The 17,507-nt window shown below is 39.3% G+C and overlaps 2 protein-coding genes across 8 annotated transcripts in view; one reads left to right on the top strand and one right to left on the bottom strand.

The window, feature by feature from the left end:
• Positions 1–17,089, top strand: part of KCNQ (KCNQ potassium channel) — a 57,227-nt gene extending 40,138 nt beyond the window's left edge. For all 7 annotated transcript variants that reach the window (XM_067351891.1, XM_012370342.2, XM_012370340.2 and 4 more), the window contains 3 exons: positions 4,823–4,979; positions 6,268–6,390; positions 7,074–17,089. In XM_067351891.1, the coding sequence (XP_067207992.1) occupies positions 4,823–4,979; positions 6,268–6,390; positions 7,074–7,175 (382 nt within the window). In that variant the 3' untranslated portion in view covers positions 7,176–17,089. The remainder of the gene's footprint in view (positions 1–4,822; positions 4,980–6,267; positions 6,391–7,073) is intronic.
• Positions 1,136–3,023, bottom strand: LOC136998777 (uncharacterized). The gene is made up of 2 exons (XM_067351971.1): positions 2,453–3,023; positions 1,136–2,091 (listed from the first exon to the last, which is right to left on the bottom strand). Exons 1-2 carry the CDS (start codon positions 3,021–3,023, stop codon positions 1,136–1,138), a joined length of 1,527 nt encoding a protein of 508 aa, XP_067208072.1.
• Positions 17,090–17,507: the final 418 nt, after the last annotated feature.

Here is a 17,507-nt window from a genome sequence, read left to right as displayed (position 1 = left end):
CAGAAAGCTCCCCAGCCTGTTTTACTAGCGTCTGAAAAAATTTCTCTCGCAAAATTCATTGATTTTATTGTCTTGTAGGAAGGCTCTAAATTATTTTTCCACCAACTTAACTCTTTCTTAATTGATTTTGGAATTTTCATTATTTTTTCAAAGTTACCGTTATTTTCTTCTAACGCCCGCAATTTTGCTACTTCTAATGACTTAGAATGTATCATGCCGTATTCAACGCCTGGGCAACTCGCTACTAATAGGCCTATGAATTGGGCGAATTCTCGAATTGAACAGGCTTCTTTTCTTTCCATCTTACAAACCTGATTTATTAAATTTGCTTTTTTCTTTCGTGGTAATTCTATTGTCATTTGAGCGGAGTTTATGACAAATCCTAAATATTTACAGATACGTTCCGGATTTAATTTGGATTTTTTCTCATTTATTATAAAACCTAACCCTCTTAAAAAATTAAAAGTGGTTTGAATATTGATCCAGCAGTCTGATTTCGTTTCACCCAAACATAGGATGTCATCTAGGTAAATAACCGATAAAAATCCGCGTAGTCTTAAGCTGTTCATTACTGGTTTCATTATCTTTGTGAATACCAGGGGACTTGAACTAAGTCCAAAGGGTAGGCAAGTGAACTCGTAAACTTGAGAATTAACCCTGAAGCGGAGAAACTTTCTATAATTCTTATGTATAGAGATAAGAAAATAAGCCTCTTTTAAGTCAATTGATCCCATAAACATATTAGGCTCTAGTAATCTACATACAGCTCTAAGATCTTCCAATTTGAAATGTTCTGTTTCTACAAAAAGATTTAGTTTTTTAAGATTTAAAATAAACCGGTTACTGCCATCCGGCTTTTTTGCTAAAAAGTAATCTGAAAGAAATTGACCTTCTGTTGGGTCGCAAGGAACTATTGCTCCAATTGACAGAAGGCGATCTATCTCTTTTTGTAGTTCAAGATATTCAGATTGATGCCAACTTCTCATGGTAGGGATCTGAGATTGATTAGGTAAAGACTTAAAAGGTATCTTATAACCTTTTACGCATTCCAGGATGAAAGGATCGGATGTGATGGTTTTCCAAGTATTTATGAAACTTGTTAGTCGTCCAGCCAATGTAATGACCTGGTTTGACTCTAGTGATGCCTGGCTCTGTCTCGATACCGGGAGCGGTCTCGATAGTAATTCGATCTCGGGTAAGACTTCTTCGTTGAGTCCGATGCTGTCGACTTCCTTGGTTGTTGAGGTCGGTATCTGGGGCCCGACTGGGTCGTCGACTTCTGGGATACCAGTGGGCCTTTCCAGTTTGACGAGCTTGGTGTGTTAGATATGGTTTTCTGTGGTTGTATTTTTATATCCTGTCCTATTTTATTAATCATTTTGACCTCTTTAATTTTTTCGCACAAGTTTTCACCAAATAAGTATTTGTCTGCTTTCCTTTGTAGCAGCTGCTCAGCCATCTGCTTTGAGACGCTTGGTAGGATACAGGCTCTTCTAGCTATTGTTTGAGAATGGTGAATTTCCGCTAACAGCTGAGCTGCGTCCCAAAGCTTTTCTAACCTTCTTTTCGCTTCCGCTGACTTCATAGGAACTAAATCTGTTATGACCGGGGCTAGTGCAGAAAGAGCTGAACCGGCTAGTTTTTGGGTGAAAGCAAAGTATCTATCCTTTTTAAGGATATTAGCGTTTAATGTGCTCAGTTCTTGGTTAAGAATTGGTGGTTCTAAAGGGCAAGTCCCTGCTCTAGGGTACTTCTTGAGTAATTCGTCTCTTACCTCCTTCTTTAGTCCCTGATTTAACCAAGGATTCCAACGGTTTACCAGGCTAGAGTGAATTTCAAGCTCTTTTTGGTTCTCTGGGGGCTCTTCGCCGATGATTTTTAATGTTTCTTCGTCCAAATCGAAGATGTCTTCTTTATCCTGGTCTATTTGATTAGTGAGAGGTGTAATCTTTGTTTCCCGAGCTTCAGTCTGTTGAGGTAAGGCCGCTGTGATTACGGTCTGGACATTCTCGGATTGAATTTCTGGAGAATTCCGATTTTCACTATCTGCCCTAGACTCTTCTGATGGACTCAACATTCTGTCCAGTCTACCTGAAATTTTTATTTTGAGGGATCGTAAGCTAAGGTATTTATAATACTATGATAAATTTGTATAGGTTATGTCTCGGCTCTCGTCCGAGCTCAACCGTTCAAACTGGCCAGGTTATGTTCGACACTGATGTGAACTTCACCCTTAAAAAGGGGGACGTTGTGTCTTATATCCCATGTGAAATATGCTATTTTAAAGCGCTTAAGGTTATGTCTCGGCTCCCGTCCGAGCTCAACCTTATTACTCGGATCACGCCTTATCTCTCGTATAAGATCGTCCGGTAACACTTTTTGGTTATGTCCCGGCTCTCGTCCGGGCTCAACCAATTTGTAAGGGATTGGACTTCCCCGAAAGTTTTCTTACCTGTATTTTCTACCTGGGATATATGCAGTGATGTTTCCGGCGAATCAGATTTTTCGTTGTCCTTAGTTTTCTCTCGTAACGGATGTCTTGGTAAGCTAGATGCAACCAGGCTTTCTAGAATCTTTATTCTTTTCCATAACTCGTTGTTTTCCTTCTCTTTACTGCGTGATCTCTTCTTACTTTTACCCATTTTCCAAAACCTAAAACTTTTCAAAATAAAATTCTGGAAATTACGCTCTAGCTGTGACTTGTCTGGCACAAAGAAAACGAATGACGATGGAAGTGGCAGCCGTGCGAAGGCGCGGAGCCGCGGAGTGGGGCAGGCGGCGGCAAATTGAAAATTTTCCTTTGCTCTAAAATTGTGACTGGTTAGGCACGAAGTAGTGATACTACCTTCGTAATCTCGAAGGGCGAGACACGAAGTATAATTCCGTACAAAAGGCCTCTTTCGAGCCCCCGCACAGACTCGTAAGTGCTTTTTTTCCACCGCTGTTACTTTGCGCCGGTACGAATGACCCAGATTTCGCGCGACGTCGAGCGCGCGCCGTTCATATACTCGGAACTTGTACATAAAGACACTCGCCAGATTTTCCCGCCCAGCCTTGCCAACCCCCTTCGCTCTCTCGCGGCTCACCTACTTCCGCCTGAAGCTTTCTTATGCTTGCCAACCGAAGATATATCTCCCGGCGTTTTACCGATCCTTCTTCTCCCCTCCCCCTCCCCCCCCTCCCCCTCTTTCCCCCTTGTCCGGTTCCGTTCGCCTCGATTTCATTTTGAAATATCATTCTACGCACCGCGACATAAGTGCGGGGGATCCTTGACTTCCTTCTCGTACACTCTCTCTCTCATCCCATTTTATTCCGTATTCCGCTATTCTTTGCCTTCCATTTTTGTCGGTTATTATGTGCGCGCGAATGCTTCTATCATTTAACAAGATTTCGTATTTTAATGATTTTTTTATTCCGTTTTTCACTAACAATACTCGACAATAGTAGGAGCACTCCTACTTACTCCGAGGATTTTTCCACTCTCGGCAAATACCATGAAAGTTTTTAGATTTATTAGGGACGTTGCATAATGAATGATAAAAAGGAAAGTTTTAGTTGTACGCAGCAGTATAATTAAAATCTTGCAGGTTTAATAAAGTTTTTTAAATGCGTCTATTTGCATTAATGCACCAGGGGTTTAATAAAATTTATATAGTGCGCGGATTTACAATTTTTTCAAGAATCACTATATTAATTTCTCTTATTTGCGCATTATTATGCGCACTTTTTTTTTTTTTTTTTTTTTTTTTTTTTTTTTTTTTTTTTTTTTTTTTTATAAGATGAAGCAAATCTGTTGTTTGTCCATAACTTTTCTCGAGCAACGATCTTATTATTCTGACGCAGAGCGAATTCGCCGTCGTGACATTTCATAAGAATTCCTTACGGCGTTTTATTGTAAAAGCCACTTTATCTCGCATTTACACTCACGACAAAAGTATCTGTCAAGGAGCTAAGCATTCTCGGAGACGCAAGCACCCGAAGAATGGGATACTTTTCTCGAACATATTCCCCGCTCTCCGGATAAGCGTCAAGGGATCGAGAGGCTGAGCGCCACCGGATGGTTAGCACAAAGACGGGAGAGAGAGAGAGGGGGGGGGGGGGCAGGGGGGGAGGGAGAAGAAAACCAATATTTCGGCCGGTGTATGTGTGACAGTGTGTAATCCGAGATGGATATTGACGTGCGACATTGCGTCTGGCACGAATCAATTTTCTATCTCGTATAACAATTATTTCGCATACTGCGGATTACGGAAAAGATAGCTTTATTGACGTTATTCCGTCTCGAAATAACACTGTGAACTCGTTGCTTTTGACATATACGAAAGGAAGATCCCACTAAGGTTCTATTAAAGTACTAGCGCGCTTGGGAATATCTTTGAAAGTGGAATGCGCTTCGTTCAGTTCGCATCGCCGAGGTTTAATATTACACTTCAGCCATTATTTCTCGTTCGTAGCGAACGAACGGGAAATGAGGTGTATCGAGTTGCGTCCCGCGTCGCGTCGCGCGATCGGCTACGAAAATTACGTTAACGAAGAACGGCAACTCTCTCCTCCTTGGAGGAGGAGAAATTAATTTCTCTTCTAAACCGAGAGAATCGAGCACATTCGGAGTTGCCGTTATCAAGCAGTCTGCGAGTGTGTCGCTAATATGATATATTTCAATTACAAGCAAAGCCAACACTTGTACTTCTGGGCGTCTATATTTTTTTATATCTCCGCATTCCGACGTGTCAGAAGGGAAGGTGGATGGGGAAAAGGGAAAAATAAGTTATGTCCCTGTCCGTAACTTGTCAATTTAGAACTTCGACTTGTGCCTTCGCAGGCTGACAGAGGCACACCGGAATGCTATACGGGCGATCAGGAAGATTAAGTACTTTGTGGCTCGCAGAAAGTTTCAACAAGCTCGGAAACCGTACGACGTCCGTGACGTCATCGAGCAGTACAGCCAAGGTCATCTCAACATGATGGTGCGGATTAAGGTGAGTTAATCCTTTCTATTGCGCTCCGTCTTCCGCTCTGGTGATTACCATCGAAAAGAAATTGGCCGGTTATTTTTGGGAAATGTGTGCTCTTGCATTCTCTCCTCATAAATCAAATTCATTCACCGCGTAATGAATTAACGACGGCCGTTATCGGTCCGTAATTGCTCCGTATTTGACGGATTACTCAGTGATCGTCAATACGTGAACCCGCGCCTCATTCAATCAACCGCGTTGTGATCATTGACGATCAGCTCGATACGCAACATCGAAGGACACAGCGCGAAGTTCATGTCGCTTCACGGGACGATTAAGTCGTCGATACATGATGCGACAGACGACGATTAATCGGGGAATAGTCGCTGCATCTCCCATATATGTACATACGTCCATTAGCTGCCGAAGATCGATTGTGTGTGTAGCGTCAGGAATGCCGCAAGCATCATTTTCGAAATTCTGTCGGAAGAGCACAAATGTCGCGCAATAAAGATAAAACATACGAATATGACTACGTCTTTTTTTTTTAAGATTCTTAAGTAGTTTAATGCATCGCATTATGACGATTTTATCCGCTTGTTTTTCCTTCAGCTTTGCTTTTGCAGGCATCCTATTAATCTATTTTCGTCAACGATATTTATTCGCATTCGAGCAGCGAGATCGTTCGATAATTGAAGAATCGCGGGAAGAACGACGCCGTTAGAAAGCAAAGACAAAACGTCAATTATAAGCGACTCAACTTCTGCGCGCACACAGTCCTTTGTTTGCCGAAGAAGCTTCGATACTCGACGAGGGCGAATAGGGCTTTATTATGTATCGAGGAGATCGATAACACCCTCGAGCGCCCGTTGTTGCACGGCGAGCCCCGCTTACGAAATTTCGAATTGCTGATTTAAGCGCAACAAAGAGGCGCATCTGCACACCGTTTCATTATGACGCCGCATTAATTCGAAATTTCTCTCATTCACCGTCGACCTTTCTCGTTTCTCGATTTGCGAGTATCGCGAATACCTCCGGCAAACAGTCACGCGAATACATTTGCGAATTTGCCTTGCTCTGCACTCTGCGTAATTGCATCAGATTAAAAAAAAATAAATATGAAAAAAGGAAGGAAAAAAAAACGAATGAAAAAGGAGCGATATTGATTAATAATGAAATATACTTTTAACAGCCGGTAACGATTTTCCTTTTCTCTCTATTGTGTCACTTTCTTCTCATCTCTGTGCTCGTCTATCGCTCCAGCCTGAGTGTAGATTTACGGATGTTAATTGCACGTTCGATTTGTCCGCAGGAGTTACAGAGGAGATTGGATCAGACCCTGGGTAAACCGGGGAGCTACCTGGCAGGAATCGACCGGGCGGGCAACGTGAAACCCATGACGATTGGCGCGCGCTTATACCGGCTGGAGCAGCAAGTGCGTCTCTCGCTTTAATGTGTTGCCATAATCGTTGCGATTATCTAATTACATTTTAATTTTCAAAGCGCGTAGTTTCGCGAATGTAATTTTCTCGTTTCGGATTAATTTTTAAATTTGTAGATTGTCGAAAGGGAATTACGTGCTTACGAGCTTATTACGAGTTTCCAAGCTTTACACATCTAATTTTTATCTATCTTTATTTTGCTCATTAAATTTGGATTGAGGAAGGAAATAAGGTCTCCGATTTGCAACGGAATTATGCAATGATAGAATTACATCGACGACATTCGATTTTTATTGGATCACTCGTCGAATAATTTTCTCACGTTATACAGGAAATTTGCATGCGATATCGATCCTACATTAATTATTCCTTCGGTTCACAAATCTTCTCGAGCCAAAAGAAAATACGCGAACAGAGTGAAGAGTAAGAATGGAATTATGCTGAACCCCGCATCACGGAAGGAACCAATAATGGGATTAATTACGTACAGTTTCGTGTGATCTCGTTGAAAAGCGGTTCTGCAAATGACGCAATATTTTCAATAGCCGTTAAACGATCCCTCGCACAAATTGTGGAAACTTTCGGCCGAAATTGCGGCGTCGTAGACGTGTCGAAAACGGAAAGCTCGCGATCGCGGAGCCTAATCTGTAATCGGAAATGTGCTTTCTGCTTTCAGTTGTCGGTGATGGACAAGAAGCTGGATCAGTTGATGTACGTGCAGAACGCGTTGGCGCAGAAACAACAGATACCTCTGCGTAGCATAGAGGACGACGTGTAACAAAGAGCCCCCGGCGAGTTCGCGCAATCTGTTTTACGATCAGCCGCAGTTCCACGGATCCTGCCTCGCGTTACGATAACTACAGTGATGCCGAACATGCTCAGCGAGAGTTTCTAAGCGCGAGATAACGCGCGCGCGCGCGCGCTCGATACGCAATTCCGCGCGAACGTGTTTCGCGAAGTACAAACGCCATCCGGCTCCGGGACGAAGTTCCCCGGTGGATACCGCCGGAGAAATCGCAGGAATAACAATAATCTTGGCGAACTTTTTGCAATTCCAGTAGCGCCTCAGAAGTCCACGCCTTTTCGATCTTATTACTCGTCACGATCGTCGCCCACGCGTGTCTCGCGGAGAGGGACGCGACGGGGACGCAAATCCAACGGCAGCTGACGGAGCCGCGTTCTCGCACACGATCGTAAACGCGAAGTCAAACGCACAGGATGCATAATCGAATGGACCGAGGCGCGAAAGCGGTGGACGATAGTCGCAAGATCGCGCCTCGTAAAAAAAAAACAAAAAAATATAAAAAAACGACGTTTCGTGGAACCGAAACCGAGAGTGTGCGGGATATCGCGCAGTTATCAAAGAAAGAGCGCGAAGGAATACATTATTCATCGAGAGAGGGACGACGGGGGCGGAGGGGAGATCGTTCGTCCTGTCATCGGGAAGAAAGGGTGTCGACGCTGTTCCATATTTCAGTTTCGCCGAAAGAATGGGTTTAAACACGCCAATGGGAACATCATATTCGGGCCAACTAGAAATAATAAAGAGGAATGATAAGCAAACTGAACTTTCTAGAGCAGATTTCGAAACGTGTTGATTGAAAACTCGTAGACTGCAGGATCGTTCGGTCTGAATCCGGTCCGAATCGTTCGAATCAAGCGGGCGGAATCGCCATCGGGTCGCGCGAGGAATGGGATTCCGCATGGGTTTACGGTTTCGAGAATCGTGGTTCCGTTTCGCTTCTTTTCTCAACGCACGGGAGGTCCCCGCAGATGGAATCAATTTCCGAATCCGCTCTGCTCGCGAATAGTTCTCGGTTGTTCGATTTCGCGCGAGCTCTCGATTTCATTTCGTAGATTACCGATTGATTTCTTCGGCCTAGCACAAATGTAGAATACTTTCGTGGTAACTCCCGCTTTAAGTCCGCTACGATTCTCCATCTTTTTTACGGCATCGCCCGATTACACTTGCCTACCGCGCTTATCCCTGAAGAGCAATACGTTTACGTAGATTATAGGTGCTGCTCTCCGTGAACCTTCGGTACAATATATATATATATATATTTACATAGGTATGTATTATCCGTAATATTAGTCTTCGATACACGCGTGAGTCTTGAGAAAACGTCTTAGAAATTTAAGGATACGCCATGAGAAGAAGGGAGGAGGGGGAAGGGATGATGGACGAAAGTTGTACATATATCGCGTATTGCGCGGAGGCGTATCACACACTCTCTCGCAAACAAATACAATTTATATTTTGTACGTAGATTATTTACAGAAAAGAACATCAAGATCGGAGACGGTTGCACCGCGATCTTGAATCCTGCGCGACTCGTAGTGTTAGTGTGCAGCTTTCTTACTTAGGATCGAAGCCGCCGAGCTGCGATGCGACACAAATTCGAAAAACCCGACGGTAAACGATCTAACAAGCTTTTTATCATAAATTAGATTAAAGAAGGATGATCGAATCGACTCGCGGGGATGACATCGGCGCAGAGGACGCGGACAGTGATGCAGTTCTTATGATTTCTCGACTGCCAAGATAGTTTTAAACGAGATGAGCAATATAACGTTAATAAGTTCAGATAGCGTTCACGGGCGGATTTTCGGCGTTGTCTCGCGATTCGCGGCTGCGCGTCGATCGATTAAAAAACGACTTCGCGGGCAGGAGATCGTCTTTTACTAAAAGCGAGTCTGTCGCACTTTATATATCTGTCACCTTATACATATTATTATGTACATATATACAGTGAGAATAGATTTAGCGACTTTCTTAAATCGAGCGGCTTCTAAGAGTATTTTTAATCACACAAAAAAGAAATATTATATGTATACATACATATATATATATATATATATATATATATATATATAAATATAAATGTAGGGTCCAAAATATACACATTTTACAAGACTTTCTCGTGAACCAAAACACCACGCTTTACTGCTGCAATGGACGTGGTGCTTGATTCGAGCTGATCAATTCGTTGCATCAGCGGGCTGCATCGCCGATTGAATGCGCACGATGTTGCACACTACGTTCTTCGTTCGTTTTACGAACAAATTATAATTTCGCCATACATGTTTTTTATACTGTAATCTTTTTCATATCGCTTCATATATAGTTTTCCATTGTGTTCTCGATGGAGCTAAGCACGAGGGCCGTGTGAAATAATTGATTATTTACGTCGAATACTCAATTGTTCTTGAATCAAGCACAACCTCTATCAATTATAATAAAGTGATAGTCAAGTAAGTGATTTCGAGGAGGTGGAATTTAACACAATTGTAATTTCTCGGGGATAAAGCGCCTCCTAAAAAGGCAGATAAAAATTGTTAATCATCTCCTTTCGACCAATCGCCGATTTATAGTTTTTAACAAATACATAATGAGCTTTCAAGGATTCCTCCGATTTTGATAAAAGATCGTTGAACAATCAGCACACTTTTGACGATTTTACACAGCGCTGTCTGTAGCCTGATCGATTTTGTACAACTCGGATCTCGCGTGTGCGGCGCTTGACTATCAGTTTATTATAAGTGTGTATTTCATCGAAATATGTAAAGAAAGTGCACAGGAAAACGTAAGCAAAATACTCTGTAAAACACGCTTTAGCCTATATTACGTGCGTACGAGCACACTCTACGGTGCCTCTCACTTAACTTACTCCACTTTAACACGATTAATAAGTTTTACGATAACGCATCGTAATTATATTATAGATTACGACGATACGAACATACTGTAGCTCTTATAGTCAGTAGTGACGCGGCGCGACGAAGAATTTTTCATTCGTCTGACGATCGTTAAAAAAAAAATTAACTCTCCACACTTTAGAAAGTTCTTGATTCTCGCTCTTTTTCTTTTTAACTTACAAGTGTACCTGTTTTAGCAACATTATTGTGCACATCGTTACAGCATCATTACAGCGATTATTCAATTCGATAGCAATTAGTGAAAAATTCTTTGTACGAGACGTGCAGACATTTCGAGCATTCGTGGGGAAAGACACGTGCGCGATGGACAAAATTTAGGCACTTGACAATTATGAAGTCATGAATAGATAAATGTTGCGTGATTATTATTATAATTATACATATAAGTAGAGACAATCAATGAGCATCGTCGTTAACGTAACGCTGTGCGAAAATCAAATTTCTTTTCGTGATCTATTGCATAACATTCTCAATGTAAACGATTTGGTCAACGAAATATATAAAATAAGTTAACGAATTCCGTTTGTAAGTATTATGAATCGGTGATATTAATGGCCTCGCGCTCTAAGCGCATTATTATTTTAAATATAAATTATTATAGTGAGTATCAGTGATTTTTTGTGGTGCAAAAAAGATTAATTCTACATGCAAAAATGAATTCAAAATGTAGAATAAAATTTTATTTTATTATACATTTTCGATTTATTTTTGCATGTGGAATTACCACTTTCTTGATTATTGCACTAATAACGAATCTAGAGTATATTTTTATTGTAGTTCAAGTATACTACATTAGATCTTTTATTCATAAAAATTATGATGAAATTTTCTGCATTTTTTAAAATTATACTATTTATTTAAAATGGTTAAATTATAATAATGACCAGAGGCAAGAATTTTAATTACATTTCTCTCTTTTGAGGAACATCTTATTGAACGCCGAAAAAGAATTGTTGTGAATAGAGAAAGGAGGGAGCACATAAAATAGATGCGAATAAATAAATATCTACTATTATTATATCGCAAAATACTCTTATAAAGGATCTCAAAATGCAAGTAGTGTTCGTGAATCGGCCGAAAAAATATGTAGCATAATTTTTATCATTAAACGCATATATACATACATTATATAATGCGCACGCAGAAACGTGCACGCACGCAATCGGGTTATTAGAGGTATACATACTTAGAAATCGTTTAAGACCATAACTTAAAGTTACTATATATTATACGATATAATAGCTCTCTTTTTCTGCGATAACAATTAATTTAACTACACGTATAAATATAGATCGACATTGAGACAACTAGTGACGAAGCGCCTAGAGTCAAACGATCAGACGAGAACTTTTTGCGTAGAATGTGATAAGACACAACCTATTCTAGCGAGAAAATTAGGAAACCGCGTCCGAGGGATCACACGCAATTGCCTCTCTCTCTCTCTCTCTCTCTCTCTCTCTCTCTCTCTCTCTCTCTCTCTCTCTCTCTCTCTCTCTCTCTCTCTCTCTCTCTCTCTCTCTCTCTCTCTCTCTCTCTCTCTTTCTGTCTCTTGTAAAACTTTAAATACCTCCGCTCTGTTTTAGATCGACACGTCGATATACACTCTCTTATCGCCGACGTCCGATGGATTAAATCAGCGCTCGGAATTAGTTGTACATTTCGGACCGATTCTGGAGACGACGCCTCCTGTCCCCCCACTCCGCCCGGCCGCTGGCGGCCGAGCCGCCGATAGCTCTGGTTCAGTAGCGTTTTATATTAGAAATAGGCTGGATTGTTTAGGCATCTCTCAGGAAATCGTAACATTTTCTTCATTACATAAATAATGTTTATTTTCATTAATATATAATATATATATATTTAATTATTAATGAAAATAAACATTATTTATGTAGCAAAGAAAATATTACTATTTTTTTAGAGGTGCCTCAACAACCGAGCCTATTTCTTATATAAAACGCTCCTGCGCCAGAGCTATCGGCGACTCGACCGCCAGCGGCCGGGCGGTAGTGGGGGAACAGGAGTCGTCGTCCCTTGAATCGGCCCGAAATGTGCAACTGATTCCGAGCGCTGGATTAAATTAATGTAGTCGATACGCGATACGGTAGACCCTACCGACCCGGTAATTCCTGTAAATTTTTCGACTAGCTCTCAACGATCACGGTGGATCCGAACTCGACGGATGTAGGATCTCTTCTAGACGCGCGTGTTTTCATGGATCATGTGCCTATATACTAGTATTAGGGCAAAAATGATTTAGGAAATACGTTATTTTTTTGTTTCCTTTTTTTTTTTTAAAAAAGAACATTCTCGCGTCATGCTAATCAGCGCTGGGACATCTATGTACATTCTTCTACGTGTAAAATATCTATTCTATGATCTCGTGATAGAGTTATGAAAACAAAACCAATGCGCAAACACGAAATACAGATATGCGTTTGAAACTGCACCGTTTTGGTAAACTCTGTCAATATCCTAGAATTAGGCGGGTGAAGAATAATAAAAATAGTTACTTTTTCGCATTGTTTTTTAGCGTAGATTCACTGTAGAGTATAATATAATAAGCGGTAGAGGCGGTTTAGATATTCTATGCGTAGATTATATTGCAAAATAACGTTTACAAACGTAGACGCCCGGCTCTTCATCGATCGCTCGTTCGAATGAATGTGTAAAAAAAGTGGGACCGTACATCTGGAGTTTGTTTCTGCCTTCTAGCTATCTATTGTAAAAACAGTTTTCTATGCTCTCTATAAGCTGATTCGGTCGTGAGATCACGCCGATATTAAATATAAGACAATTCAATAATAATAATAATAATCCGTAGAGCGCGATCATGCTTTGGACAACTAGAGTTTACAGTTTTCGTCTATTCACCGATATATATCGTGCGATCCAAGCGAAAACTATTAGCGAAGACGAAATGATATACACTAGTCGAGCGTAGAGCGACATATCGATCTCGTCTACGTGCGACGCGCTGCTCTTAGAGAATCCTTGCCGCAATCTTATCAGATGATGAAATTTGTTTTATCTTTCTGTGATTCAAAAATGCATGACGACATACAGATAGATAGTGATAGCGTTATAACTCGAGTACTGTAAGATATTGTCATTACTTATTGTTATTACGTAAGGTTTATTGCGCGCATATAAGGTACGCTAATTTCTGAAACACCGAATACAACAGTATTTATGATACTACGTAGTATGCCTCGTTGAGCAAGTCGCGCGAGGCAAATAATAGATTCGAGGTGTGGAATGCGTTTTTTTTTTCTTTCTTTTTTTTTATGAATGAGAATTCCCGGTTACTTTGTTTTTCTTGAATTGTCTTGAAGTTTTGCAACGAATTAGTGAGAGCGCGTTATCTACTCACTTTTGCATCTACTCTGTCACTCTTGAACACTCTTCGCGGAGAAATGATTGAAATTAAATTTATTAATAATACTGACAACTTATTGGACGAATGTTCCACAAACATTTCTGACGTGAGTTACGTCTTTAGATTTCTAATTTTAACACAAAGAAAAATTTGCTATTTAAACAAGATGTGTCTTTAACACATGTTACTGATTTGAGAATAAAAATTATTTATTATGATAAAATAATTTTTAGATAAAATAGGAAATTTTTTATAGGAAATAAAATTAGTATTCTCAAAATAAATCTTTTCGCTGTCTATACAATAACTGATAAAATTTACTACGACAGCATAAAATGTACTGCGCCAGTAATTATTTTTTCCGCGTGTAGTTTTTCACTGAAGTTTATAAATAAATTTCCATGTTATTTTCTGTAAAATAATTAATTGGAAGTTATTATTAAAATATTATAATTTTTTTATAAAAACAAATTTTAGTGAAAGCAATGCAATCATTGTAGAGATATAGTAACCGTGTATCTGTAAATAGTTGTAAAAATGAAAAAGCGAGAAAACAATTACACATACTTAACCGAGAAATGAAATAACTACATCGACCATTTGAAGGGACACAAAACTTCCCTTCTCGTTGGGAATCTAAAGATCAAAAACTAATTCTCCCAAGAGTAGGCTATGTTGAATATCAATCCGCGGAGGAACGTCGCTTATAGAAAACTCGCGGAGTACGAGCAAGGCCAAGAAGCAACAAATTATTCTCCGTACGATAATCGATTTTCAATTTTTACAAAAACGTATCAAGAAATACAAACATTCCAAGTGCAAACGGACCACCTTTTATCGATAGATTGTTTTGTAAATTTAAAATCGATTTTTTATTATTAAAAAAATCTCCACTTATATTTTCTTAAATATGAAAAAATAACAAATATATAATCAAAGATATAGAACCAAAGATTAATTTATAACAAAAGGTTTCATATTTTTCGACAATCTCAATGTATTGTTTAGCATTCGCGTGGAGCAAAATTAGATTGTTCCACAAATGAGATTCAATTTAAAAAAATCTCAGAATACATTTTATCCTACTTATTGTTATCCTACAAGCACCTGTTTCAAATGACGAAGAGACAAAGATTTTCTACACTTTCGCGAATTACGAAAAACTGCAATTATGCCTAAGATACATAAAGATTCTTCTATCATGCTTGCGCGCTACTTTGTATTGAAAAGAAACCTTGTGATTTCTATCACACTCCTTGTATTTGCAATTTGAAAGTGCTCAATATCTTTCCTCCTAACTATACACTTGTTGAAGCAGTCGCGTTTAGCAAAGCAATTAAATGAGAGTGACGGAACTGTCCGATCGAGAAGTACCATTTAATGTGACCTTCGGAGACGAGGGTGAAAGATAAGGAATGAAGCTATCGTAATTCGATCCTAATCACCGTAGTTGCCTATATTTTATCTGTGTGTCTCGATAAAAGTAATCACCTTAAGACGTTTTTTCGATCTTGAAAAGCCTCGAAGTGATGGGCTTACAAGATCGTCGCCTTGACCGTGACCTCTCTTCCTACTGTCAGTACCGATTAAAGAAGATACGCGTTACGATGACGATAACGATTTATGTTACCACATAGAATAAATCAATCCGATGTTGTTCGCAGCCGTTGACACTGTATCGCCGTTTTTCGTTTGTCCGGCATGCCGAAAGTATACTTTGTGAATAAGCATGCGAATCAAATCACCTCTATAATTATTGCGTTTTTTCGCAGGCGCTAAGATAATCACAAGAAAGCTATGAAAAGTATTTCCACCGCACATTTAACATTGCTTCTGGGACTTCGCTCACGTCGGACGTACAAGATGTACACTGTAAAATAACGAAACGTAGAATTGTAGAGAGCTGCATATAGCGCTAGCAATAAATGTGCAATGGAAATACGAACAAGATGAATCACGCATCTCTCTCTATATTTATGATCTACTAATCTGTATATTTACGAATTAATACAAATTTGCAATTACTGTTGCTACCACAATTGTCGACAATCACTGCTCTGCAGAATTAACGCGGTTTTATTGTAACATAAAAGCTGGATATATTTTTGCATATCTTGTTTTCTTGTTAAATGCCGTATATTTTTTCAGGATCGCAAACGTTTGTCGGCTAATTCGCTCACTCTTGTTTCCATTTTTAACGAATCGCGCGATAAAAACACGCACGCTTCTCGGTGGAAAAAAATACTGCTTTATAATGAGAAGTTGGCGGTTGGACTTGCAGACGTACTCCGTATTGTTACGCAGAATAATGCTCTTAGGTACTAAAATATGCTCTCATGTAACGTTAGCGCTGGCGCGAGATGTATTCTATGATGTATTATATTGAATATCAAATGTCAGGCGGAAGTGGTTTTTATGCGAAAGAGTGTCTCCTGTATATTTTTACTCCTACATTAATATTCAATATATTTAGCAACAATTTTTGCAATATAACATCATGAAAATTCTGCGTGGAGCGTCATATTAACAGTTCCCGCCAGTAATTAATTCTCAATTGACAGAAATAATAACGCGGGTGACGAAAATAGGTCAATTCTGATCCACTAGATTTTTGTGCCTCTTAACTCCTACTCGAAACTGACGCTAATAATTACGTAAAAACTGTAGTGCTTCGATCAAATTTATTTACACATTTCAAAAATGGCTTGATGAATATTTTTTAACGAGAATTTATTAATTAATGACTCTCCAAACATGGCACATTTTTATTCAATTTCAACGAAACATATATCGGATCAAATTAAACACAATTTTCGCCATCCGAGAGTTTGAAAAAGTTAACAATATTATCGTTAAAACTTACAAATTACTACTTTCAGGAATTTTGAGTGCAATATATTGTTCTATATTGCTTTCTCTTCGATGTATGATTTATTGAACTCTGATATATTTGGATTTTTTTACGATATTAAAAAGGCACGTGTTGGAGAATGAAGCGCAGCGCAGCTGGAAGTGGAAATGGAATGCCTGTGTGTGCGCATGTGTGTGTGTGTGTGTGCGTGTGGGCGCGTATGTATGTCGCTCTGATAATAATAATACACTTTCAACTTTCTGTGGCAAAACTGTTTTGCAAGTGTCCTTCCAATTGTGAACGTGGGTAGTGCGCTCTCAAAGGTCTATGACATTTTTAGATTTAGAGCTTATAATTATACATTTCGGTGGTCCATCCACGAGCCGCAACGTCAATGAACGCATACAGAATGCGTGTAAGACGCGAAGAAATGGCGTACAGATGATGCGAAGACACGCGGATGGATCAAACGCGTCACACAGATATACGCGTATACACACGTCACGTATATAGATTTACGTGAATGTATGTATATGCGTATATGTATAAAGAGAGAGACGCATACAAATAATACAGATAAGTGCTGATAAAAATGATTTTTAAAAATCATGCATAATATACCATCCGTCAAATATTGTACATTTGCGACAGCATTACCTATGTAATTATAAGTATAAATATACATAATTATTATTATTATCAAATATTATAACAAGTAAAAGTTGAATATATCTCATATCTACTATTCTCTTGAAATCTTTTTATTATTTATTCTATCGCACCACTTTCCGTCTCCGTTTTTCTGCAGATTTTACTTCCGTTCGATCTACACAGCGGCGAGAATATCGAAGGGGAAACTTCAGCGCTATAGAAAAAGGTAACAAGATTACAATTAAGCAAACATTATTAAATTCGAGTGCTTTTACTGTGATTACATTGATTTGGGTACAATTAAGATGTTATATGTGTTAATTTATAACAATAATTTATTATTAGAAAGTGCCTCTTATTATTGTTTTGTATCGCAAATAACTACCGGATGTGCTATCTTGTGTGTCTCTGTATATTACGATAAAAATAAATATTGAAGGTTTCTTTAGAATCTTTTTAAGATTCAGGTCTAAGTTTAGCAAACAGCTCTTTTTTTGCACTGTCGCCAGTTC

The sequence above is a fragment of the Linepithema humile genome, chromosome 1, assembly GCF_040581485.1.
Source record: "Linepithema humile isolate Giens D197 chromosome 1, Lhum_UNIL_v1.0, whole genome shotgun sequence".
NCBI lineage: Eukaryota > Metazoa > Arthropoda > Insecta > Hymenoptera > Formicidae > Linepithema > Linepithema humile.
This window is presented reverse-complemented; position numbering and strand designations above follow the sequence as displayed.

Coding starts and splice junctions, on each gene's coding strand:
- LOC136998777 (XM_067351971.1), bottom strand. CDS start 3,023: ATGTACAAGTTCCGAGTATATGAACGGCGCGCGCTCGACGTCGCGCGA. Junction 2,092..2,452: donor ATCCCAGGTAGAAAATACAG/GTAAGAAAACTT, acceptor TAAAAATTTCAG/GTAGACTGGACAGAATGTTG.